The sequence below is a fragment of the Micropterus dolomieu genome, linkage group LG18 (genome assembly GCF_021292245.1).
Source record: "Micropterus dolomieu isolate WLL.071019.BEF.003 ecotype Adirondacks linkage group LG18, ASM2129224v1, whole genome shotgun sequence".
Lineage (NCBI taxonomy): Eukaryota > Metazoa > Chordata > Actinopteri > Centrarchiformes > Centrarchidae > Micropterus > Micropterus dolomieu.
In genome coordinates, this window is record NC_060167.1 from 27,488,330 (window position 1) to 27,516,261 (window position 27,932).

The 27,932-nt window shown below is 40.5% G+C and overlaps 2 protein-coding genes across 4 annotated transcripts; one reads left to right on the top strand and one right to left on the bottom strand.

Moving 5' to 3' along the window:
• The first annotated feature begins 19 nt into the window (after window positions 1–19).
• Window positions 20–22,020, top strand: stx18 (syntaxin 18). 2 transcript variants are annotated; one of them, XM_046028482.1, is made up of 11 exons: window positions 20–226; window positions 12,801–12,868; window positions 14,875–14,990; window positions 17,735–17,812; window positions 18,045–18,111; window positions 18,240–18,343; window positions 19,899–19,990; window positions 20,357–20,415; window positions 20,923–20,992; window positions 21,091–21,171; window positions 21,307–22,020. In XM_046028482.1, exons 1-11 carry the CDS (start codon window positions 74–76, stop codon window positions 21,400–21,402), a joined length of 984 nt encoding a protein of 327 aa, XP_045884438.1. In that variant the 5' UTR covers window positions 20–73; the 3' UTR covers window positions 21,403–22,020. The 2 variants fall into 2 exon arrangements, with proteins under 2 accessions (XP_045884438.1, XP_045884440.1); XM_046028484.1 differs by lacking the exon at window positions 20–226 and having other exon boundaries at window positions 12,805–12,944.
• A 399-nt stretch (window positions 22,021–22,419) lies between these two features.
• LOC123956337 (neuronal vesicle trafficking-associated protein 1-like) lies at window positions 22,420–27,259 on the bottom strand. Of its 2 annotated transcripts, none has more exons than XM_046028458.1 (5): window positions 27,127–27,259; window positions 26,642–26,796; window positions 26,219–26,335; window positions 24,756–24,866; window positions 22,420–23,772 (listed from the first exon to the last, which is right to left on the bottom strand). In XM_046028458.1, the coding sequence occupies exons 2-5, from the start codon at window positions 26,768–26,770 to the stop codon at window positions 23,572–23,574; spliced, it is 558 nt and encodes a 185-aa protein (XP_045884414.1). In that variant the 5' UTR covers window positions 26,771–26,796; window positions 27,127–27,259; the 3' UTR covers window positions 22,420–23,571. The 2 variants fall into 2 exon arrangements, with proteins under 2 accessions (XP_045884414.1, XP_045884415.1); XM_046028459.1 differs by having other exon boundaries at window positions 26,642–26,775; window positions 27,127–27,190.
• Window positions 27,260–27,932: the final 673 nt, after the last annotated feature.

Here is a 27,932-nt window from a genome sequence, read left to right on the forward strand (position 1 = left end):
AGAGAATGACGTCCTCACTTGGTGACGTGTCAGTTTGTTTACAGCGGTGCCTGCGCCGCAGCTCTGCACAGCCATGGCTATGGACAGAACTTTACTTTTCAAAGCCAGTGTCAAGACAGTGAAAACCAGGAACAAGGCGATAGGAATATGCTTTGACTCCACCAAAGATGAAATTCTCAAGAAATGCAGACCCAAGAGTGGCTTCTCTCCGAAGGCGAAAGAAGTGGTGAGTGTCTCCTTGAGCTAACTTTAGCTAACTGGGTTAGCATCGACTCTCTGTCGACATGTAAGGACAGCTAAATTACTGGACTGCTTACTACTGCTTATTACTGGACAGCAAGTAAGTCAAATGTCCGCTATGTTTGGTGTTGCTAAACTGAAACGCTAATGCTTTAGTTTAGCGCAATCTGAACTAGCTGTTCGTAGTTTGCAAGGCCTCTCTTGCATTGTATTATACAACTTTGTTAAATGCAACATGAGTTGAATGCGAGGTAAGAGAGGGTAAAATGGATAAAATACTCTATCTCAAGCCACATGTTGTTTTATATAATGATAATAACATGAGAATCTTTTGGTAGATGAAATAACCAGGCAACAATTTGTAAGATTTGTAAGAAAATGCATGGAAAATAACTGGAAACTGAGAAATGTATTTAATGTTAGGGTAGCTATAATCATATTGGACAACTTTAATGGGATTCGTCTTCATAACTCCTGTATGTGTAGGTTGAGCAATGATAAAGTGTCATCTGTATTTTATTTTAATCTGCTAATTCTTGAATCCTGTGTTGTTCTGATGATAGAGGCATCCTCTCAAAATCCATCTTGTTATGGCCTTAGGCCAGCAGTATATGATTTCTATTATCTTTATGTTTGAGAAAGAATTTCACAACTATATGGGAGAAATATTAACCTTACGCTATTGACCTCCTTGCGAATATTTACAACACTCAAAAAGGAAATTATTTTTCCTCAAACTGTATCAAATGGCAGTAAAAGACAAATGCATGGCTATATCATTTAAAACAAGAAACAAACAAAAAATGGGACATGGCTCGTGATTACAAATCTTGGCATTTGGTCTTAGCCTTTTGGCACATATTTATTCATCTTTGGCACAAGTTATGCTGCTGACTAATCAAAAGACAAGTGGTCTCACACAGTTTTGTATACAGTGCTGCTTGTCTGTGTAGGCCCTGTCTGGACCCACTCTCAAAGCATGGAGACATTGATGTTACTGTATCGTTCAAACTAAATTGTCTCCCAGACATTTACATTTTCAAAACAAAGATATCAATCAATCAAGGCAATGACCTCTGGCTCTGTCACCTGCTAGCCTGCTTAGTTGAATGTCTGCTTTACCGCAATATTCCTGCAAAATGTGAGCATAGCATTCCCAGCAATTATTCATTCTTTTTATTGTTCTTATTTTTACTAGGAACAAAGCACATTGATAACCATCTTAGTTCACACATAGCTAATGAGCACACTACGTGACTGATCGGTGACAGGGGGTCGCACACAACACGAGCTGACAGCAGCTGTGTCACCCGACGCTGGACTCCAAACCACGCTTTTGTCAAGAAAACCCACGGGAAATGACGCGAACCTCTAAATTAACTGAATTACCCAAAGAAGGTCTACAAGTACAAGTGCGGTCTGTTCCGTCAGCTGCCTGCTCTCATTGGCTGGATGTGGATGTTGAGTTGGCCGACTCCTCCAGATATTAGGCATGCTAGATAACTGGCTGGCGTCGGCGATGTGCCAGTGATATGTCAGGGAGCCGTTTTGATGCGTCTTTGTGTAGTTCACACATAACGACTGCAGACCGACCGCTGATTTACCCCCCGATCACAGCCTGGCGGTCACCGAGCTCTCCGACGGGTAAATTGGGCTAAAAATTGTGTAGTGTGAACTAGGCTTTAGTGCTTGAGGTCATGCCTAATGTCACAGTACAAAACAATACATTACAGAAGAAACTGACATATATAAAATAGGGCTGCAACTAATGATTATTTTCGTATTCGACTAATCTGTTAATTATTTATTCAATTAGTCGACTAGTCACAATTATTTTTGTCTCCCCCTAACCCTAATTAAATAATTTAACTAATTAAATATCTTTCAAGGGAATTACTGATGTCCAACACACAGCCTAACTAGCTAACGTTACCATTAAGTGAACACAGTTTACTATTCAGAATCAATACTAGTATCTACGCCAGGGGAAAAATAGGGAAGAAGACAAGACAGGGTAGGATACTCCCATAATTCACTGGTTTACTATTGCACAAAGAGCGTTCTCTTAGCCAGAATCATCCGTTAGACCTCAAAACCAAGAATGCAAAGAACTATGGGGAGGCTACTCCAAGAGAACAGCCAGGCTTTATCACCCAAAACAATAAGCTCACAATCTGATTTATTGCCAAGCAGGTTTTTACTTTAAAACGCTTAACTTTTTAACAAAGATTTTTGCTTTGGAACTATATAAATAAAAGCAAGTACTATAACCACAACTCTACACTAACAATGTAATGTCTATGTAGAATAATAAATCAACAGCCCCCTTTCATACTACTTCTGTAGTTTATTTTTCCAAAATGCTTATGAATTTTCTGTAGGCTACATCACGTGCCAGATGTTTCTTGATTTACTTTAAAATGTTAAACCATTAATGTTACTGAGATTGTAAAGACAAAATAACAGCGGTACAAACAATGAAACTGTCTTACAGTTGTGGCTTTTCCTCTGTCGTTGCTGCTGCAGTGGTCTGAGTAGCTGGGACCAGAGGGCTCTATGGGCGTGACTGGCCGGCCGGCTGGCACCTCGGGTGATTGTGTGGCTTCTCAAACCCGAAAGAAGACGTTTTCAATTTGCCATCAACTTTTGTAAAACTGCCAATTTTCAAATTCTACACAGTTGATTTTTCGGTTCAAAACTTCTCAAAAGAATATTTAGTGATAAAATAGTATACAAAAAAATGTTCTGCTGTTAGCCTCTTTCTATAGGCTAGTAAACAAATTGCTCAAAATTTGTTTTTTACTGTTACATTCTTTCTTGCAGGCTAAATCAACACTTTGACATAATACCTGTGGTACACAGGATAGTTATATGGATTGTGTTAGTTGGTGTACTAATGTGGAAAGCGATACAACTTTGCACCAGATAACGTTAGCTCGGCGTTAGCAGGTGAGCTAACGTGGTTCTCTCCATGTTTTTCCCGCCTTTCTGATGTTCACTGTGTTTTTACTCGACATCATATGATTCTCGTTTGGCCTGATGGGCTTCAGCACATAAAACTTTATTGTTGTTTTTATCCTTACGTGGAGTTTATGTTGTGCTGGGAGCTGGTTGTTTTGTGGTGCTACTGGACTGCTTGTCGTTAGCTGCGGTGTTGTCACTGTAGTCTGAGAGTGCCTCACGAGCGCACAGAATAGTGGCTGATGCACGCAACAGAGTAAACAGGTGTGTGCTTCATTTGTAGGTGAGGTTTGGGCCCTTTTACAATAAGGCAGTGAAAATTTGATTTATTAATAAATAATTTCATTGAAAAAACTACATACAGCCCATTTAAGCCATATCTTAAGTTTATGTTTAAACGTTAGTTAATTAGTTCTCTCTCTTAATTCGATAGGTAGACAGACTGTTCCAGTAGTGAATGGCTCTGACTGAGATGACTATTAGCCCAAAGTTGCCATGTCTATATTGTACAAAACAGTCCCCTTTGGTAGTTGCCATTGTTGCTCTGCTGCTGCTCTCCTTCTGCATTATGAACTGACTCAGCAGGAGAGGGGCCCTCCAAATTAAATAAACTTTTGTATTAAAAGGCAGTGGTTATGGCTACTGGCCTTTTGGTCAATTGTTTTTAATGTCTATTTGTGAAGGGACTCAGTTGGCTTCAGAGCTGTCGTGCTTGCTTGTGACCAACTTGTAAAACAGTGCCATGTGGGAAATGAGCATAGCATGCATAAATACATGTTGATTTTGATGGGACTGGCTACCTTTTTAAACATGAATTTGGGGGGGCAATGTTAATCGGCCCAACCCTAACGTACAAAAATAACTGTGTCATCAGCATACATTTTTATGTTGACGGATGGACAGAATAGCAGCAGGTCATTACTATACAAGCTGAACGAAAATGGCCCAGTATTGATCCTCTGGGAATACCAATGTTATCGTTAAGGTATGTTCATTGATTATTGCCAATACATACACACTTTGCTTCCTGTTTATTTGATATGAGTTAATCCATTTAATGGCATCAATGGAGAAATTACAAAATATTTATAGATTTTTTTCAAATATACATCACTAAATGTGGAGTAAAAATTGTAAAAAACATTGCGACAACTTAAGTCAGTCTACTTCTGAAGATAAATCACTTCCAAAATGTCATCTACTGTACACAGAGAAATAAAGAAGGTAAACTCAAAAGAATGTCATTATTTTTACTTGAGCCTCGGTCAGACTACAGGAATTTTAAAATCCTGCCCAATGTGGGCAGTTCAGAATAAATGACTGCTCTGCGAAGACAAAAGCGAAGTTGTTTGAGAAAAATAAATCACATTGGTCCAGCGGGCCAGGCTCAGCAGTTTTGAGCCGAGAAGATTTTGTGCCAACTGTCAGATCCGAGTGCCACTCCTGCCCCGACACTGACGGGCCAGGATTCTGGGCTTTGAACTGACCCGGAAAATTGCCCAATATCATCTAGACTGCCGAAGCCGTAACATTACACTGTGGAAAAAAATGTGAAGAGCAGTCTTGATTTTGATTGAAAAGGCAAGTTTTCTTAGACTGTCCTGACCTGAGTCTTAGACAAATGTTCAACTACAGGGTGTAATTACACTGTCAGCGAGGGAATTTTGATTTCAGTTCCTCTGTTGAGAGACTTAGCTTATTGTGTCATAATCTTGATTTAATTGTAGGAAATTTCACACAGCCTTAAATAAATAGGTGAAAAAAAGTTTAATTAGTTTGTAAATTTTCACAAAACATCTGAAATTATATTCTCCCATTGAGGTACCGAAACATCATCAATGGTTGGCAATTGGATATGGATCATTGGCAACTAAAAGGCTTCACTCCATGTCATGGAGTGTTGCTTCTGCAGCCAGAAGTCCTTGGCCTGACATGAATATCATGAACACAAACCTCTTCAAAGGCACCTTAAAGAACCACTTTACGTTTCCCTCGGGGGAGTCAGGACTTTAAGTTGTACCTGATGTCTCCAACCATCAGTCTGAGGCAAACATGAGCCCCATCGCAGCAGCTCTGCACAACCAGGTTTTTGTTATGTTCTGTTACATTGATATTAGAAATGGTGGTTTAATAAAAGCGGTGGTGCTGATTCAAAGAAACCCAAACCTATCCTGTGGTGCCTGCCCTCTGCTCTCCTCCCCCCTACAGCTGTCTCCCTCGCGATGCAGATATAATCTCAAACCATCTCGGCGAAGCAGCTTTTGTAGAAATTGAAATTGTGAGTTTGGAATGTCCTGACTGCTTACAGTTATGTTGCGGTTTTCACCCACAACTCAACTATCCATTCTTCTCTGTACAGCCCGACACAGGCAGCATTTTTTCTGTGCAAGTCCCCTCTTCACATGTATGATTCCATAAACATGCTGCAATAACATTTTCTTTCGGCTCTCGAACAATTTCTCGGGGAAAGCCGATCCTCCCAAGAGCCAGTGATTAAAGGTGGAAGATCAAAACAGAGAAAATATTAAATTAGGTCCCCAGTAACAATGTTGACGGCCGGCACCTAATGCACAACAGATGTGGGTGCCCTTCAAGACATGCATAACTCTTCAAGTTCCCACTGAAGCTTCACCAAAATAGAAAGAAAACATCAAAGTTGACAAATACACAGTGGTCCTGTGAGGCTTTTTCCCACTCAAAAAAGCAGCTCAGTGAGAATGGTAATGTAGCTTCTTTCAAGGCAATGCCAAGAAAGACTTGATTGACTAATAAGAGGGCCAGTGTTTACAGGGTGGGGTTTGGTCGGGGGAATCTTTTACCTCATAGGGGTCGGTTTAGGGCACTATGATCTCCATTTCACCGCTCACCTCGTCTCTCTCCGCAGCACGCTGCCCTTCTCGAGTTTAAACGGAGGAGGTCACTTCAAAATTGGTAAATTGTGTGTAGAAAAAAGTGCTTGGCTCCCCACTGTGCCTTTAGTATTGGTATTCCAAAATTGGCTCCTTCTCACAGTGTTTTCTTAGAAACCCTGAAAAGTGTGGCCATCATCCAGCACTTAAAAGTATGTTGTGCTGTTAGAAGAGGGGGGCTCTTCCCTATGACAACCTTCACATTGAAATAGTATGCACATATATTCTCAAAACATTTCATTTTGAATCTGATTTACTTATGTTTTTGTTAGTGATGATCAAGTTTCCAAGTCCAAACTGTTTTTTAAACATTTGGAATTTCATCAAAGTTATGTTTTGCAGATACTCTGGACTATATGGGCCCATTTAATGTCTGATTATGAACATCAAAGTGAAATATTTTCCCAAATGCAATACGCTGGGATATGTTAAATCAGTAATGGACAAATGTCAAAGATGGAGACAAAACATTGAAATGGTTTGTAGGATCATTTTTATAGCCCTCTTAGTGTTGTCATTGAGACGAAACTGGCAGATCTTTTGCGTCATGTTGCGCAGATGGTGTACAGCCGCCGCTGCAGATGGACACAGCAATGACATTTATGAGTTGTCATTAATGTCAACCATTTAGGGAATAAAGTGCAAATCTGCAATTTGGCTTGAATATTTTCCCAGGCCTCTTCTTAAAATAAAAGTTAGTTAGTCAGTAAAAAGTTAAAGCATTTATGGAAGACGCACAAAGCCTACGTCCTGTAGCTAAAATGTATCTATTTATATTATAATAGCCTTACACGGGTAAATTTCTGAGAGTAATCCAAGGAAGGTTAAAATCAAGGGCAACTGGACTTGGTTGAAGATATTAGAAGATGTTTTGTCCCTCATCCAAGAGACTTCTTCAGTTCTAACTGACTGGTAGGGAAACTCACCGCTTGTTCGTTAGTGCTCCTGCTGTAATGAGATTTCTTGTTGTAATGATTTCTGAGAGCAAGAAATGATCATTTATAAAGTAAATAAAAGGCTAAATCTCAACTTTGATATGATATTGTCTCATGAGACAACGTAAATCTGATTGAAGCCTCATTATATTTCGAATTGTATGGACATTTTCCATCTACACAATACACAAGGGTAAAAGTATAATAATCTTTCCAACCCCCCACACACTTAAAAATATTTCCTCTTCTTTATAGTCATCAAGTCACAAACTATATTGGCACACAGTTTAAGAAAAAACATGCTCGCATACAGCTGTCAAAGTCAGGAGTATACTCTGCGGTACTTCAGCCATGGGGAAGTGATTTGCTGGGATCACCCTGAGATGAACATGCTGCTAAATGCTCTCTTTACCATTTGCCCTAATCTCTGCGCTGTTTTGCCATGAAAGCCAGGCAAATTGAATTTTGAACCATCTGCTGTCAGGCCAGAGCACAATCTTGATTTTGTTTCACTGCGTGCAACAAAATGTTTCTGCACGATTCATGAAAATGAAAATAAAAGAGGAAAAAGTGGTCAAACGCAGATTTACAGATGTGTGTCAAACCCCAAATCATAAGATGGACACCAGATACTCTGCAGACTAAATAGTTTAAGCGGAACAAAAGTCATGTTAAACTCAATAGACGAGGCTCAATTTAAACATTTGAACTACACGCAAGAGTAAAGCAGCAGCAGCGGATGCTTTTTGAAGAACATTGTCAGGCTTTGTCATTAGACAATCTTAGTTATTGTGATTTACAATGATTTAAATACTACCAATGCAGGTGACAGCAGGCTGCATACTTGACCCCGACACTCCATACAGAGAGTCTGAACCACAAAGCTACAACAGATGTGTGCACCTCTACTCAGAGACCACTCCAAAAGAGACTTGTGTTCTTTTTGTTCTAGATTAAGATGCAAGTGTAAGACATGGGCTATTAATTATGTGTTGTCATTTCACATTGATTTTTACTTCATCAGGTGAAACTAAAGCAGATTATGTTATTGAGCTAACAGTAAACATGTTGTGGTCACAATTTATCTTTAGTAGATGAAAGGCACTGTTTAAGGCAAAGGTCAACAGAAAACGGTTGTTTTCAATTTCAGGCTGAGTCACTCTGGTTGCTGCCTCAGATACGTCTATACTCTATACGTCCTTCTTCCATGTTTTTAATGAGGCCCGAGTCTTAAAGTATTGCTCAAATTTGTCGTCCACACAGCTGAAATGTCTGTTGTTTCCAGGCGAACACACTGCTTACACTTTTTTCCCCCTTTAATGGCCTCTGTGCAGATGTATTGGATTTTGCGGCACCCAAGATTTTTTATTAAAGTTTCTTTCAAATAAGACCTTATCTCTACCATCCGTTGTTATGTCCATTATCATGAATTGTGTTTTATTGTAAATGGTAAGGGGAAAATGACAAATCTGACAATTTTCCACAATTGACACTTTCCATATTGCCATCATGACTACAATATCCATATTTATTAATTTGCATATATAAAGCTAATGTGTAGTCATTTTTAATGTTTGCTATGTTCAAAGTAGTTCAAATAAATCTGAAACTGCTGATCTGAAACAACCCACTCACTTGCATGCACGTACAGTTCAAATTACTTGACCAAAAACCTCAAAAACAAGGTGGATGATAATACGCTGGCAGCGCATCTGGAAGCACCTTCCCAGTGTAAATTCTAGTGTGCAATTTTGTATTTTACACTTTAAATGAGAAAGCAAGATATGATATGAGCAGCGCTTTCAGCGAAAGCCAGTTACTATATTTCGGTATTAAACCAGCATTCTGGTGAATCTGACTCAACACAATTTAGAGGGAAACACAGAGTTTAGAACAAGGAGGGGGTCTTTTAATTTGCCTGACTAACAGACTTCAGAAAACGTGACTGGAAAGACTCAGAAATACATAGCAGGAATCAGAAACATACTGCGCAGTACATCAAATCTAGCTTTTCTTAAAAACTGCTTTGTCTATCAGATTGTGTCACACATGCATGTTTATATTCATTTATTTTCTGTAGTGTGGCGTCCTAATAAATTTGTTTCCTTTTTTTTGATTGTTTGGTTGTTCAAACATTACTTCGCTGCTTCAAAATGCAGAGGTGTAATTTACGTTGAATTTTGTATTTAACTTTTTTTTTCCCCACAAAAGGACTACAAGAGCTGTATGATGTCACAGTCGACCTGATCGACCTCCGGCAGCAGGACTGTTAGGGATTGTGATTGACAAAGATGATTCTTAAATTTATTGTAAATGGGAGAAGATATAGAGATGTGACACAGTCTTACATGACAATGGCAGTTATGTTGTTGTCTCAGCTTTAGACTCTTGTCACAACATACGATGTCTCCACTGATGTGCCTCAGTGTTTGTTTTTGTTTTTTTCAGCGGGGACATTTTGTATCCATGCATGATCTGACCTGCATGATTAAATATGAACAAACACCAAGAGTGTAAACAAGCGCTGCTTACTACGGCTTTGAATCTCGATAATCAAAACACAGTAATACAACTTTAGCACATAACAAAAAAGGTTGAAGGCCCGGTTTATAAACACTCTTAAAAGTTTTCTTTCATGGTACTTTTTGTTTGTTTATTGAACTGACTAAAGTGCCCTAACTGCGAATAGACTTAAGAAGACAAAACTGAACCCATTAGAGAGTCAGACATAAACATGATAATAAAATCAACATGCGGCAGAGTCTTCTCCACTGAAGCATCCTCTCTGTATCAGCCCCACATACCTAAACACAAAATAGCATGGCGTCAGTATGGATAGCCCTTGGTCAGGATACACAGGGACTTAAACAAAAAGACTTAAAGACAAAGCAGGGCAGTCATCATCAAATTCTGTCAGTTACCTGGTTATAACAAAACAAAGATCCATCCAAAGCTCTTCAGAAATTTGCTAGCTAAGCCTTTTCTCTTTTCTTCCTCATAATAATCCCCCCTGATGGTTTGTTTGGGCTCAATCGAGGCTGGAGGGGAGCAGGGGGAAGGAGAAAGTGAGGAGGTAAAGTGGGGGTCTTTGATGATGACGAGATTAGATGTAGCCCGGCAGACTGTCTCCTTCTGCCTGCACTGCAAGCTGTGCCTCACACACACCTATGGCAGGATGCACGTGTTCATGCACACGCACTCGTATATAGCTACGTACACACATATGCGGTAAGCCACATGCACAAGGCCACCCCCCTCCCTCATTGTTGAGGAATTACTTGCTCTTTAGGGTCTTAAGTTACAAGAGCAATTGATCCCTCTGACCCCCTGCAAACCCTTGAGGTTGTGCTGGGAATCTGAGCTCCAATGTATACACACAGGAGACAGCTCAACCCCCAGAGCAGCACTCTTGACACTCCCGGGCACCCCGACAACACACACACACACACACACACGCACACGCACACGCACACGCACACGCACACGCACACACGCACACACAAACCTCCCACTCCTCTGTTGTCGGCATGTTCCAATTCTGCGGATTTAGCACCACCTGGTGGTCAAAAAGGTGCAGTACCACGGACAGAGTTCTGCAGGCAAATAAATTTTGTACATACATAAAAGGCTGGAGCCAAGTGCTAATTGCAAGCAGAAAATATAGTTTAAAGTGAAAGTAAAGATAAATTAGTCATGCTATGTAAGAGGTTACATTTTCCACTTTGTGGCAGACCAAGGATGGTCTCGAAAACTAAGAATGATTCAAAACTCAAATGTGCTCCATAGCTATTTTACCATCAGAGCTAGTTTTACTGGAAGTAAAACTAGCGTTGAAAAGAGTCAAAGGCTTAATATGATCACACCATGATAATCGCTTAACTCATGCCACATCTTTAGCACTCGAAGGCCTGGACAAAATTTGGGAAGAAGATACAGACAAATAAAGTTTTACAAGATGATATTAGTTCTTAAATTAAAGGTTGTTTTCATTATATATTAATCTACAGATTATTTTCTCATTTGAATTATTGTTTTATAGAATGTCACAAAAAAGCAAAAGAAATGGCCATCACAAGCCAAGTTTTTTTTCACCGACGAATAGTCCAAACACCAAAAATGTTTAGTTTACGATCGTATAAGACAAAGAAACGCAGAAAATATTTAATTTTGAGGAGCTGGAGCCAGCTCCAGTGAGGCTTTTTATTTTATTTTTTTCCAATTCATTATCAGTAAGTTGACAAATTGATTAATCAGCTCTAGGCCACATTTCATCTAGGAGGTGACGTATGGCACAAAATAAAATGCAGCAATAAACAACAATTAATACTCCAAAAAAATAATTTTGGATCAAAAAGCCTGAAACAAATTTGTTATTTGTCTCTACTGTAAGATGCATATTGGAACGGCTGAACGCATCATTTAATTGCTCACGAAAACATCATTACTAACTTTGTTTAAAAAAAGATTCTTTCCTATTCCCAAAGCCCATTCTTTCCAACTAACAGGATCACCCAGGAGTCAGGACATTGGAAAAAGTGGTTTATTCAGTGGAGGCTTTATGGCTGTAGTTTTAAAAAATCCTACCAATCTCACAGGAGCTCACTTCTAAGTTTCCTCATTCACTGAGACACTACAAAACAGACAGTGTTTTGAAAGACTTTGAACCTTAATAAAAGTTCTCTTCTCCCCTGAACTCCCTTCTAAGCTCAACCGCTCTGAACAACAATTAACTCTTGACCTCAAATAATTGTATTATTACAAGGGTCGGCTTGCCTTAACAGACCATGCCTGAGTTAGTGCCCCACAGCAGTGTCATACGTCACCAAATTACCTTCTAAACCATAGAAAGAGTTCTAGGTTTCTAACAAATTTCCCCGCTCTGTTTATCTTGACACCTTCTCTCTGCACTGAAAAACTCGTCATTTTTCAAACGTCAGCTCAAATAAAACACTGCTTCAGGTCACCGTGACTCTAAGAATGAATGTTTAGAGACATTATTAGACGGCTGGTGCCAGGTTACCCCTCACAGCCAAGGCAATTTGATAATTGCGGTTGTTAGAGTAAAAAAGCTGAAGGCTGAAGACAGCGCCGTCGTGCTTTCAAAATAATCTCCCACACTCTGGGGTCGCTGTCACAGTCAAACTCATTGTGTCATTTTTCAATCCTTAGCTTGTCTGAGTTCTGTCTTCTTCTGGCTCTAACAGAGCCTGCTGTGTGTGTGTATTCACACTCACTTGTATCCTGCCAGCGGAGCTCTGTGGACAGGGAAGCAATTTGGCCTTTTTTAATATTTGACCGAATTACAGGAGCAAATATTGGATTGAACCAAGTTTCCTCTGGTTTCCCTGTGCACACATACACTTGGACATTTTCTCTGTGATAAATAGTAACAGATCGTGAATTTAAAGCTTATTAGAGATCGCTCTGTCAGTGCTCTCTATGCAGCCGCTCATGGTTTTATTTATGAGAGACGAGGAAATTGCAGGTTTGATTTTTGTATGTCCCAAACTTGATGAATTGTCAAAAGCAAATATTCACAGAGATGGACGGACATTGGTTGCCTGTCACATCCAATAAATACAAACTTATACGTTTACTCTGGCTCTGTCTAAATATAGTCGGGAGAAAATAGTTTCCTGGTACAAAGCCGTGTTGACATGGTTAACATGTTTGAAGGAGCCATAGCATTTAAAGAGACTCATTGGCATGAAGGTAATGAAGTTGAGTAATGCTTCTTCTCACTTTATCTTGGCAGATCACGAACATCACCAAGCTCAAAGACTTTCTGCTACAACACAGGAAAGATTATGTGAGCGCTGGAAGGTAAGCTTCTCCAAACAGTCGCGGTAATCCACCACAATCAACAACAGCAGCAGTAAAAATCCCTCCAAGGCTGCAGGTAAGGCCAGAGAAGAGATGAGCACTTTGTTTCTGACTAAAATTAGAGCAGGTCAGCAGTCAGGGCTACTTGAAGGTACCGTCAAATATGTCTCCAGTGTATATGTGTGTGCTGCAGGGGCTGTCTGCTGGCACAAGGTCAGCAGCGAGAAGGGTGGTCTGCAGTGGCGGGCTCCAGTCTAATTGTCTGGAATAATTGAGTTGCAACCAAGTGAAGAACTAATCACGCCCTGGGACTAATCCAGGCCTTCCTCCCTTCAAGGCCGCCTCTGTCTTTTGTAGGTGTGGGTGTGGGGAGTTGCCCCATGTTTTGTTAGGTTTGTTGATAAAGCATCGACAGAACACATTAACTAAACATTCGAGATGTCAGTGGGTGGAGTTCAGCAGTATTTAGTGGTGGGGAAAATCCAAATGTGTGCAAGTCTCGTCTACCTTCAGCCTGGTCATTAGCCATTCCTGTCTTCCAATTTTCTTATCAGCTTCCTTTTTCCTCCTCACTTTGCCTGACAGAGTAATAATGGACTATGGACTATACTGAATTCACTTTAAATGTTTATAGAATTAGTGTAGCTGGTCATCATTTCCAGTATGGCTAAGGTTAAAGTAAAGCCTGATTGATGGTGCCCTTTCTCTCTGATAGAATATAATATGTTATGACTGTATATTAAATGAACCTTATGTAGGTCACCATAAGTACAGTAAAGGATGACTAGTTACTTGTAACTATCATTGCATCTTTGTTCTTTATTGGTTTGTTTTATTTAGAGGCTGCAGCAGTTAATCTGTCGATTATTTTCTCGTTTTGTCACTATTCCCCCAGAGCCCAAAAATGTTTGGCATTTCTGTTTGAAGAAAGACTTTACCAGCTGATTAATTATCTAAATTGTTGCATTTTCTGTCAGTTGACTAATCGTTTTAGCTCTAGTTTTATTATATATTCATTTCAAGGTATACATTAATACTGGTTCTTTTTGCAAGAATGTGTTTGATTAAACCAATCAAGCTAATCCAATCTAACCAAATAATAGAAAAGAATCACTAGAATTACCAGCCCTTGGTATGGGGGTAAATTGATGTCAGTACCTTTGTAAATGCACAGACAGTAAGTTGCAATTTGTAAACACAAAACATGATGTACAAATAAATTTGAAATCCACAAACTCTTCATGATCCACAAAGAGAAATCATTGACTTGTATCTGAAAACCAGAATTTGAACAAATGCAAAATGACTTGTCTGCGCATGTAGGTCATATTGTATTTGAAGAATGTTTCGCATTTGTTTGACACTACGGTTTAGCTGATTTGCATATTGCAATATCTACTGATGCACTCTTTTTTGCTAAGAAACAGAGTCTACAAGAAACAGAGTCTACTCTGTTTCAAGACGTGAACAAAAACGCTCAACATTTATGTGTCAAATCTGTGTTTGCGGATCACTTGTCTACAAATAAGTGTGACACTGGTTTACCAGGAGAGTGTGAATACAATCCCCAAATGTGGTCAGCCAGTCAGGAATATTGCTTGCTATGTGAGGTCATGCCTACTCAATAAGCCTTTCAAAATCAGAGCTGAAACGGATCATTATATGTTTGTGGTTTTCATGTTCTCCTCCTGTTTTTGTAAATTTCCTCTCATGGTAATAAAACAAGGTCTCAGGTGAATTGGAAACTTTGACTTGCCTCCTTGTAAGATCTGGAGACCTATTGCATGGTGGGATAGTTTTCTGCTCCACATAATGCCGAATAGGGAATATATAGGGAATCCAGAGAGGGGTGGAAGGGAACAATGAATTTTAGGGAGGAGGAAGGCATGTCAATATGTAGGACACTAATAAATCTGTAAAGTTTTAACAAAGAGTCTTTGTTTGGCTATCAATCACATGTTCAACTTTTGATACACGGCCTATGATTGTTCTTGTTTGTTTTACAGTCTCATCTCATCAGATGTTACCCGTATGACGGACAATGAACGCGACCAGATTGACCAGGATGCTCAGATCTTCATGAGGACCTGCTCTGAGGCCATCAAGCAGCTACGCAATGAAGGTGTGTACGCGTTTTTCTGTGCACCACGTGAGCTAATTGGATGTGAATGCTGCAAGCATTCGCATCCTATGTTGTTGCTAACCTTTATTATAATTCTTCCGTCACATTTTTTCGTGCGCTAACTAGTCCCACAGCTTTTGAAGTAGAAACTCCGTTCAAACTCCAAGTTGTCCAGCTCAATGAGGAATGGGGTGCTATTACTTTTGTCATTAATACCTTGAATACTTTCCAAATTATTCAAGGTTTTCCAGGAAAATTCTCCCATTGTAAGTGAATGGAGTGACTGTCAAAATCCTCCTCATACGTACTCCACTTTGAAAGCTCACCAGTACAGCATACTTTCAGCTACAGACTTGATTTAAACTGTAAATTGGTCACAAGAAGTTAATCTATTAATGATGTATTCAGCTTTTTGATATGTTTTATGGTTTGTTCACGGTCAAAGTTTTATGCTTTTTTGAGCTCTTTTCTGAGTTAAAATGGGTGTGTATTGCGTGAGTTAGAGTGGGTGACATCATCACTACAGTGTAGCAGGCTCGCAAAATCTTTTTGATTTTTCTCTTAGATAGATTTGTCTCTGTGTCCTTCCAAAGGACAAGAGTGACAGAAAAATCTCCATTGGCTGCCATTGTAAGTTCTCCTCAAATTTTCTTGACCAGAGCAGAACGTACCAGGGTTTCAACTCCCCAAAGTGGTCACTTTTTTCAAAAATCCAAACAAAAAATAGATTATATTGTTCACAAATGCCTTCTGCCGCTCCCGGTCAACTCATTTCGTTGATACGACCTATAGTTTAGTCTCTGAGGAGGTTTGTTTGAGGCAAAGTCTCAGAGAGAGTTTCCTATCTGTCTATATAGGATAGCTGGTTGCCCAGGTGATGTTAATAAGCAGAGAGAGATCAAAGGGAGATTCACACACACACACACATTCTCTCTCTCTCACACACACACACACATTCTCTCTCTCTCACACACACACACACACATTCTCTCTCTCTCACACACACACACACATTCTCTCTCTCTCACACACACACACACACATACTTGGTCCTGTGTTCTGATTGGTGGATAGACTTTAAGCTATTTCTTGAATGAAGTTAAGTGTACTGCATCCCTAGTACTGCATGTGCTACTACAACCACTACTAATGCACTAATTACTACTACTACTACTACTACTACTACTAATACCTGGTACTACAACTAACACACACACACACAAACACACACTGTTCTCTTCATTGGAAACAGTTGGGTCTCTGTGTCTCACAGTGTCACAGTCTTATAGTCCACCTGTCTCACAGTCTTTTAGTACACCAGTGTCTCTGTCTCACAGTCCATCTCACTCTCCACCTGTGTCTCTGTCTCACAGTCTTTTAGTCCACCTGTCTCACAGTCTGTCTCACAGTCCTTTAGTACACCTGTGTCTCTGTCTCACAGTCTGTCTCACAGTCTTTTAGTCCACCTGTGTCTCTGTCTCACAGTCCATCTCACTCTCCATCTGTGTCTCTGTCTCACAGTCTTTTAGTCCACCTGTCTCACAGTCTGTCTCACAGTCCTTTAGTACACCTGTGTCTCTGTCTCACAGTCTGTCTCACAGTCTTTTAGTCCACCTGTGTCTCTGTCTCACAGTCCATCTCACTCTCCATCTGTGTCTCTGTCTCACAGTCTTTTAGTCCACCTGTCTCACAGTCTGTCTCACAGTCCTTTAGTACACCTGTGTCTCTGTCTCACAGTCTGTCTCACAGTCTTTTAGTCCACCTGTGTCTCTGTCTCACAGTCCATCTCACTCTCCATCTGTGTCTCTGTCTCACAGTCTTTTAGTCCACCTGTCTCACAGTCTGTCTCACAGTCCTTTAGTACACCTGTGTCTCTGTCTCACAGTCTGTCTCACAGTCTTTTAGTCCACCTGTGTCTCTGTCTCACAGTCCATCTCACTCTCCATCTGTGTCTCTGTCTCACAGTCTTTTAGTCCACCTGTCTCACAGTCTGTCTCACAGTCCTTTAGTACACCTGTGTCTCTGTCTCACAGTCTGTCTCACAGTCTTTTAGTCCACCTGTGTCTCTGTCTCACTGTCCACCTGTGTCTCTGTCTCACAGTCTTTTAGTCCACCTGTCTCACAGTCAGTCTCACAGTCTTATTGTCCACCTGTCTCGCAGTCCGTCTCAGTCTTATTGTCCACCTGTCTCTGTCCCACAGTACACATGTATGCATAACAGTGCACGTGCACACACACACACACACACACACACACTAAAGGAGACTTATTAGGCTTCTTATATTTTCTGTAACTCAATAACAACTGGCAACTCCTATGCTTAGTCTATCTGTACTACTGAGCAGCATAATCATCATGCTTCAGGATCTCGGCCAATCGGTGGGGGGCTTAAAGAGACAGAAGCATCTACTGCTTGTATAAGAGAGAGGCTGAAATGAGAGCTTGCATGAAGTTTAGCAATTCAGTTTAGCATTAGGCTCCAACAGCCAGCATTCACAGTGAATAAAGTCTATTTAACAAATATTATTGCAAATGTAAAATACACTTTCAGGTGAAGCTAGTTTTGTCTTGCATCATGCAGCAACACGAAACAGTAGAGATTTTATTTATTTTTAACTCTGAACTGTGTTGACTTTCAAAACATCAACAGGAAGCTGAGAGGAAATTGGATTTGTCTATACTTTTTGGCACTTCACCAAAATCTGTGAGTTTGTCTTTAAAAAATGAATGTGTTATCACCATAGCGGAGAAACAGGTGACATCAGCCCAGATAAAGGAGCACAGACGGGCAGTGCTGGACCTCATTGAAATGTATCTAAGAGGTGAGTTCATGGAACTGATTACAGTTCAGACAGCACATATCATATACCTTGTCCTCTATGGACTAGGGATCCATTTGTTTATGTTTTGGACATTTACTGGTTCAGGGAGTAGTGTTTGTATTGGTTTCAACATGAGCTGCTGTACTCACTCCGCAAACCTGAAGTCACTGAACCAATATTTTAGCTAACAGGACTGCATGTTAATATCATGTGTATCTTGATTCTTTTTAAGGGGTATGCAAGCTGTACTCTGAGCAGAGAGCAATCAGGGTCAAGAGAATGGTGGACAAGAAGAGGCTGTGAGTTATTAGCAAGTATCCGCTTCCATGCGTTCCTCGATCTAATCTATTATTGCTTATCATGATTTTAGGAAGGTAGCAACTTTTAAAACTCTTGATTCACATGACACTGTGCTTTGTGGTTTCAGATCAAGACTGGCACCAGAGCACCACATTCGGGTGGAGAAAGCACCAGAGGTGGATCCCACGGAGGAGCCCACGGAGGAGAAGACTGTCAAGGAGGAAAGCTCTGGTAAGTTAGTGAGTCCCCTCAGACACTGGACTCTATTTCTGTGGCGGCACAAAGGCTGGTACAAACAACCCTGCTACTATATGTTCATGTTCTACTGACCGTGACTTGTTTGCTGGTCTGGTATTTTTGTGTATGTAGCTATTTCTGCACCATGTGAAGGGCACTTTTCCTTGCATTCTGTGCAGATCAAGAAAGTATGGGACTAGTGATAGAGATTTATGCAGATATAAAAGAAATACGTTTGCTCAAAAATACAATTTTAGGGATTATAAAGGGATTATAGCAAGAATGCCAATAAAGCAGTCTGCACAGCATTAAAGATAAATGGGTGAATACTACCTATATATTATCACTGCCCCATCATCCATTCCACATTATTTACATTTCTGCAGCCATCTGAAGGCAGCAGGAGCAAACTTTGTGTTTCATCTCTAGCCTCTACTTTGAAAGGTGCCGTGCCATAGCGCACGCAGCACCATTATGCCTGATGATTCATTGTGGGTACTTTGAGTAAATGACAACCATTAACTTGTAATTCTACAGGTTTATGCAGTCCAAACCCTCAGGTGTAGGGAATCGTAAATACGTAGGGTGCACTTTACAGTTCAAAGTTCATTGAGAGAAAAGTCCCCAGTCCTCTCTACATCGCCATCATCACAGTCCACATAGATATCTTCATCCAAAAACACTGGCTCATACGAGGCAACAGCTGCATCGTCAAGTTCATTCCAACTTTACTGGCAGAAGTAGCATTGCATTTTTTTATTGAAAATTTAATTTTTAATGCCATTATAATGTGTTACAGGTTAATTATGAAAACGTTTTGGTAAAGTTTGATAGTAGTGAGTCAAAAAGCAAATTGTCTTCATTGTCAAAATCGCTTTAACGGGATAATTATGTGAACTATGACAACTGCTTAAAGACACTACTTCCTCAATCTTTTTATTACATATTAAATTATAATGGAGTACACAGTAATTGACTTTTTTTGCACTCCTTTTCAGAAAAAGATTGCACACACTTGTACACAACATATGTTAATACTGTCACTGTGTTTCGAACTAAAAAAAAACAAGTCTCCTTATGTGTGTAGAAAACATAGTAACTGGACTTTTAAGTATCTCAACAAACACAGTCAGCATAAAAAGGCTCATCATTTGCCTTTGGCAGCATATTAGTCCTACTGTATATTGTCACTTTGCCAATGAACCTCTGAGACAACAATAATATTTCTGTTCTGGAGAATCTTCACTCTCTTCTCCACCGGACAAACCACTTACATCAAGCACCACTGAGACTGGCACAGCTGAGGTGTGAGGCGAGTAATGTCATTATGTTAATGTTAATTATGGATAATCACTCCGCTCCTACAATTTATACTACATCTTTACTCACTCACTGTTTCAGTTTTTCAAAACCAGACTGCTCTTATGTCCACTGTGGTGAAATGCAAAGTGACAAAGGGTATCCCATCTATATAATCATCTAAAGAGATTTGGCAACTAAAGGAGTGATTCAGATGAGCAAGACAAGTTGTCTGTTTTCTTTCCTGTAGAGAATAGTGTGTCAGAGGTCCTGGACAACCCTGTCAACCTGTGGGAGGAGGCCCGAGTGGAGGACGAGCTCTCTCCTGAGGAGATCCAGATGGTGTGGAACCTCAGACATCATTATTTAGTATTCATGTTACACCGATTATGTAGATTTGTGTGTGTCTCATGAATGTACAGCTTTACTTTAGCCGATGTCTAAATGCACAGGGACTCCATAAAACATATTCATTGTTTTACTGAGGTTTTTAGTGAGAAATTCTTTGTACAGGCCAAATAACAGACTCATTTGGACTTTTGAATTATTTGTCATTACAAAAAAACTCAGTCAAGTATATTCTCACAAAAGTACATGATTATGTTAATCTTAATTATGTTAACCTTTTTTCTAGAAAGAGGGTTCAGATATTGCAGCATATTCTAACTTCTAGCTCTGAATGAATGTCTGACATCTAAATCTCTCTAGTTTGAGCAGGAGAACCAGAGGTTGGTGAGTGAGATGAACAGCCTCGTGGATGAAGTGAGGTGTGTCCCGCTCAGTACACGTTAATTTCCCTTTTTATTAAGTCTGTTCTGACTAGGGAAAGTCCGTGATTTCATTCTGCTCGCACATCAGTATTGTGAATCAGTGATGTGAATGGTAAAAATATTTACCAGGAAACTGTGGTAATATCCAGAGACACTCTTGTGTGAATCTGTTACTCAATGTCACTTCCCCTCCCACTAAATTACATCCCCCTAGTGATTGAAATGCCAGGTGAGCAAGACAACAATTATGTGAAATACCAGATGTCGATTCACACAGGATTAAAATAACCCAAGGACATAGGCGCTCGCAGATGAAATAGTTACCTTGGTAGCCAGAGAAAATCACTGACATGTTTGTTCCAGATGGAACAAAATGCTCCTGAGGTGAAAAGTGCCAAACCCCAGACCTGCCCCTTTTAATACTAATGCCATCTGTAAGCGTTTAAAGATGCTAGGCAAACTATTTTCATGGGATACTTCACGCATTCCTTTTGTGTGCGACAGGCAAATCGAGGGGAAGGTGGTGGAGATCTCACGACTGCAGGAGATCTTTGCTGAGAAAGTCCTGCAACAAGTGAGCCAAGTTCCCTCTATCTCATTCACTTGGTCACATTGTAGGTTCTGAGGAGAAGTTGTACATAAACTCATTTTTCATCCCACTTTCCGTGACAGGAAACAGAGATAGGCAGTATTCATCAGCTGGTTGTGGGTGCTACAGAAAACGTCAAAGAAGGCAATGAGGATATACGAGAGGTAACTCTCACTAAATGGAAACAACCAGCACATCTAGTCTGCACGTGCTATTCATGCTATATGAAATGGGTTTTTTTTGGTTGATGTTAACAAATTGGATCGGTAAAATGTCCTTTTGTTTACTTCTGTCGCAAGGCCATCAAAAACAACGCTGGCTTCCGGGTGTGGATCCTGTTCTTCCTGGTCATGTGCTCTTTTTCTCTCCTCTTCCTGGACTGGTATGACAGCTAACACAGCTAGCACGCATGGACTCTGTACGACAGGAAACCGCCTGACTCTGGTGCATATTGGTTATCTCATAAAGAAGCGGATGACACTGAGACTGAATGAACAGTTTTCCATGCTGGACCTGGTGTACAAAGTGTTCTTCATGAAGAGTCTATGTTCAAGTAGAAATGGCAGTTTGTTCTTCCCTGGTTATCTTATTAATAATTGTCCAGTGCTTTCAGGGCAGATTCAGTGTTTAAAAGCACTTCTGTGGAGGCGAGCTTTGTCTGGAGCACTGTGTCTACTTTAAGTGTGTATATGGTTGGGCAGTCAGTCTTTCTCCACCACTAAAAGCAGTGAAAATGGTTTGATTGGCAGCAACTATTCTTGCCTGACTAACTGAAAAAAGTGTATTTCTGTCGATCCCTTTTTGGAAGGTTCTAGAGGATACTGACTTTTCAATTTAAATAGATTATAAACTTGTATCCCTGAATTACATACAATGATGATTCACTGTCAAATGCTGAGAATGTTTTTGTTGTTTGCTTTCTAAGCAATTGTGAGCAGCAGAACAATTCATTTGATATCTATCAAAGCGTAACTGTACTGACACACCACTCTAGTAAAGCTAACTTAATTAAATTCTGTGTCTTCTTTCTTTACATTAGGAAATAATTTTATAACCGTTAAAACGGTCCATGCTTATGTCAAGCTGTTAGATAACATCAAGAGCAGCAGAAAGCCATGGCCAGTTTTGGTTCAGTTTTGGTCAGCTAAAGAAAAGAAGCTGTTGTCAGGAGATTTGATTCACACAGCCTTGTGATATTTCTGCCAATCTGTTTATTAGGATTAACTTATATCCTAGTGGCAGCATTACAGCACTTAGACATTTTTCTTTGATTTTAACTCAAAGGAACTGGAACAGTTCACCAAGTTTATTTTCTGCGCCGAGGGAGTTTCAGCATTGCTGACGAAATTTACTCTTAAAATAGTTCATGAAAATGTTCTTGTTCACGTATGGAATCCAGCTGGACGTTGGTGTGAAATGTGGGCACTTTATTTCAGTTTTTCATTTAACATTTTTATGTAGCAAATGCACTTCAATGGTAATCATTACATTGTTTGAAAAAGGTACATCATTTGGGACAGTTTTAATTTAAATGACAAATACAGAAAAAAAGCAACAGGACAAGCGACTACTGTCAGGTTGTTCCACTACATCAACTTAAGTCTAATATGTGCCATCAGTGGTGACATTAATCAATGCATTGCACAATACAGTGTCTTCACTAGCAATGCAAAAAACATTCAATACAGTAGCATAAAACGTATGCTATGAAAATTAACCATTAAGTAAGTATTGTGTAGCCAGCAAAGAAAAGCACATGGTGTTCACAAAGAGTTCAAAGGGATGGAGACAATCGTTTATGCTGGTTAAAAAGATCTGATGCATCAAATACTAAAAATCTCCTTAACAGCACTGTATATGCAGAGAGCAGTATGGTCTGTGTCAAAACACCACGAGTAAAATAGTTTGTTTTTTTATCGCTGGTTAAAAGGTTTCCTTCAGGTCAAGCCTCCATTTATTCACAATATCTTGACCGTAAAATATGTTGACACCGACGACCTCAGTGGCAAATATGCTGAAAACATTGTCGCTTCATGAGAATCGTGCCCCTTGCTGGACCTCATGAGGTCTGACATGCGCTATCAGTGCTTGATGTATTTTTAAAGAAAGGAGGTTCAAAGCAAACTTTTTAGAGTCGTGCGTGCATGTGCGTTTAAACAGGCGACGCAGACGCGAGATGGTTCACACACATTTCACAATGCGAGTACTAAAAGTGAGTTCTGTTACATATGTGTATGTACAAAGACAGTGAGTGTGTGTCGGTGTTTGTATTTCTGTGGCTTTTTCTACATGTTCGCCACTCTGTTTTTAAATAAATAATGACATATGCTATTCAAACAAACCGTGAATACACCCAACTGTAAGGCTTGCTTTGCTGAAAACATGCTACAGTGTACACATCAGCTGACCAAATTACATCAACAAGGCGGCAGAGCACCTCAGGCAAGAGAAGTCGATTTTTCACCCACAGAAAGCCACAGGACTCTGAGGTTTGCTTGAATGGCACAACCGTATTATTTATTTTTTTCTGCAGCAGGTGAGGCCACCTCCTGATCCCAGGTTGATTAAGCCAGTTTCTGGGCAGTCTCTGTCTCCTGCTGGGTGACCTTCTCCTCAGACATGATGGTCATCCATGGTGATACTGACCGGGTGATCGTCTGCTTGGCTATGTTGTAGTGGTTAATGAGGGTAAAGAGGCGCCCGCGACCCCCAGGGCCCTGAGGGGGGAAGTTGCCATACATTCCAGCCGGCATGCAGCGACCTTGCTGCTCCAAAGAGAGAGAGAACAAGATTGAAAATACCAACAGGAGACAATGTCAAAAGAAAAGAAAAACAGCACACGCTGTGACAAAGTTATGATTCAGGAAAGTATAATGGATCTCTGAGAAACAAACTGATTCACAGGTACATGAGGAAAATGGTTAAATGACAGTGACCAAACAGAGCTGTGCTGTTCAGCATCATAGCAACAGTGTCGTGGAACAGGATCAGGCTTGAACAGAAAAAGAGTCAACACTCCTTGAACCCACTGCCACAGGATTTAAAGCAAGACTGAACTGTGGCCACAAGTGACAGTTGTGGGATAATGCTAAATGCTACGCTACTGGAACAGTAAAACAAGTGGGGGAAGAAAAAAGTCATAGGTCAGCAAACTCAATGATAACGCAATAACGTCTATTACACAGTGATATTTATCTAAAGTTTTCTAACATTAGCCACTTATACAGTGAATCAGCGAAAACCTATGAGGCTATTGAACCGAGCAACAGTGTGCTTTAGTTGCTTATTAATTCAACTTTTCATTTGTAAGATGAAGATTGTGTTATTTACTTTTCTTTAAAGTCACATAGTATTGCTTTAAATAAATTTATAAAGAAACCAAAAGCTGATAACGTGGCAGATGAAATAACATTTATATCAAAATGCTACCTTCAAAATACAGATCATGCCTGCAAACAGAAAACTATTAAATTGTTCTTAAGCTTTTCTAGTGCATATAGATATCCAGAGGGTAAATTAAGGGTAGGTCTCACTTGAAATTTCTCAGAATCTTGAAAAACGCAGGCCTGCAACTGCTCACCTTCATTGCAACACATTGTATAAACACCTCAGACATGTCTGTATGTATAAGAAACCTCATTTACATATCTCTTTTAAAACAATGCTGAAACACTTGGTTAACCCAGGTAACAATAGAACATATCACCATCAGAAAGGGTCACAAACAACGATGTTCGTAAGGGATTACCGTGTAAACAAAGCTGTCAGGGCAAGGCTGCTCATACTGGTAGACCTTGTAGACAACCAGGAACACCACACACACCAGGAAGGCCAGGGCGCAGATCACCAGCAAGGTCACCTAAAGGAGACACAACAGCTCCATCATCAGCACAAGACCTGTGTGACAGCTCTGCGTTCTTCACGAAACGAAAACGAGTGGGCAGATTGGAAAGAAATGATTTAATTGTTTTAGAATATTTCTGCTTTTCTTTAAATTACAGGTTAAACAGCAGTGCAAGGCTGCAGTACTGAACTCACATTGGTGTGTACACCAGTAACTAACAGCCAGTCAGGGCTACAGGATATTCTGCAGACAGTAACTCTGCAGGAAAATGGCTTGTGTGACCATCTGTATAGCCCAGCTCTCACCTCTCAGGGGAGTTATGTAACGGCCACTGGTGTTTCTAGGAAGTGGGAGGGTGGGGGTAACACAAGGTGTGGGAGAAATCACCTCATTACTGGCATAAATGTCTAGACCCAAGGTGTGCACAAGGTATTTATATTTATTGATCTGAATGCTACTGTGCTTGTGGAGGAATTTGATTATTTCAAACAAACAAATAGCAGTGAAACAGAAACAGTAAAATCCTGATGTAAATTTTCAGCGCCTCTGCTGTCAGAATATTCTTCAGGAATTCTTTGGAGTACTTTTTGTACTCTTCCAATATGTTTTTTTTGGCACAGGTTTGATAAGACTTAACAGCATGAATCAGTATGAACAAAAGGATGTCCTTTTTATCTGTCTGTATGAATCCTGCAGTTACACAGCGGAGCAGACAGGTGAACACCTGTACAAGGCAAAAGCAACAGGAGATTATGAAAGCGACTGTGAAAGGGCTGCCTGCCGCATTTCAAAGCACCGATCAGAGGGTGCGAGCGGTGCTGTCTGAGACAGTGATGTGGCTCCTTGCCTTTCAGATGTTTGAGAATTAAAGCCCAGTGACTAAAGAAGACTTTACACACCTCACAGAGACAGCTTCATCTGTTGATTTTGAATGTGGAGGGAGAGTACTGTAATATAGTTTTATGCATTTTAAAGTGTGCATTAAAGTATTTCACTCAGATGTGGAGCCTGGGTGTCTTGACCTTTTCTTTTACATAAGCATATGTGGGGGGGGAATGCTGCCGTTGGGAGACCATAGCCATCGCAGCACCTGAATTAATGAGAGTTTCAGAGGGCGGGGTTAAGTGAACCATTGTGCATTTTGTCTCCCTGTGTAGCAGGACAAGATGACAGGCGGCAGGACGTGAAGGTGGCCTGAGCAAAGAAACCACAGAGAGGGTTGGATTGTTGGGGGGATATCATGACGCCGGTGACAAATGTCCGGTGCCAAAGCTGCCTGCTCTCCAGCACGTGTAGGAGTGTGACAGATATTTGGGGGGGGGGGACGATGTGTGAAACACAGATGGCGGTAGCGGGGTTGCTCTTACTTTGAGTCGCTCAGATACGCCTTCGATGATGCTTATGGAGAACTCTGCGATTTTTGGAGATCGTAGTTTTCCCTTCTTGCTCTCACCATCATAGTCTGCCTTTGTCTTCACCACCACCTGGTAGAAAAACATGACACACGTGCATGAGAGACGACCTAATAAGCTTGCAGCTACAGCTAGAAGAGGAAATGAGAGGCCACAGAAGCAGGATAGGGAGGAAAACATTAATTTGCAGGCCTATCTTTTTGCATAAGAAATAATAGATCTTTAAGGATGAACATGGGTTTCTCAAAAAGAGTTTTCCTTCATTTTCACCAGTTTAATTGGACTAATTGGAATGATGGAAATGCATAAATTAAGGCACTCACTGTGGCTCTCCAAATCAATGGGGGGTCGGAATAAAACAAACAAAATATATCTTACCTTATCTGGTGGAGGAAACTGCAGCTGACTGGCATCTAATGGTGTTATGAGAGGGATGGTGTCAAATCCGTCTTCAGAAACCACCTTCCCGTTATTTTTCTCGCTGAAATTATTCCCCAGTTTAACCATTTTCCCTGCACGAAAAAAACACCTAACTGGAGGGGGAAGAGGGGTAAACAAGCGTTTAATAGGATACTCCTTGAACAAAGGCATTAACGGTGATTCTCTGCTCCTGTGTGATCACAGAAATATCGTTTAAGGAATCGTGTGTGTCATTTCTGTGAATTCAGATTTTTCGTCTTCTTCTTTTTCACATGCAAGCAGTACAAAGTGATGTGCATGATGTGGTGCGCTTTTGTGGGCCATGAGAAAGCCTTTTACCCACAAAAGCGCAGGAGAGGACACGCAAGACTTCGACATATCGGCACTGATGCATCACGGTGGGGAGGGAAGAAATGATTTACCGCATCCACACAAACACTTACCAGCTCGGCCGAGTAGCGTTTTGAGGCAGCGTATTTTTCCTGATGTGGTGACTTCACTGCTCCAGCGCTGCTATATGTTGGTTTGAGGTTTTTTTTTTTTTTTTTTTTTTTTTTTGGTGTGACGCAGCCGATTTGCAGAGAGCTGGTGCACAATATGGCCAGCTGGGTCTGTGCGCCGCGAGCTGGATGCTGCTGCTGGCGTCTGGCTGCACTGCAAGTGATGTAACGTCCTAATCACATCCATCCCTAACACGTCTGATCAGTGGCAGCAAACCCAGGAGCTGGAGCATACTGCCAGAGCTGAGATTAGTGTGCCAAATGTTTTTATGTTTTTACCAAGAAAAGCAGAGAGTAGGCCTACATGTAAAACATTTCAGTTCGTGGTTTGCATACAGCCAATAGGTGTAGTGTCTCTTGCAAAAATGTGCCATCTTTGCAATCACTGTAGTTCCAAGGGCAGATTTATTAGAAACTGGCATAAATTCTGAGGTAAACTGATGTTTGGTGTTTGAAAGTAGTTTTCTGAAAGATGTTGATTTAGTGTATTGGGTGATTGGCTGCCTGATGATGATTTTTTTTTTTAAACTTGGCTTCAGACTCTAAACGTGCTATCATTGATAGTATTTGTATGTGTCAAATGACAATGTGAAAAGGGGAGCTCCTAGTGACTAGAACCTATAGAGAATTAAGGCTAGCTGTCAGGCCCACAACTGCTCTCTGTCAAGTGAAAAAAAAGAATGCAGATAGACACACAGTTAGTGACTAGCTGTTGAACACTTAGCTGCTAAAGAGCCAGATATTTCCCT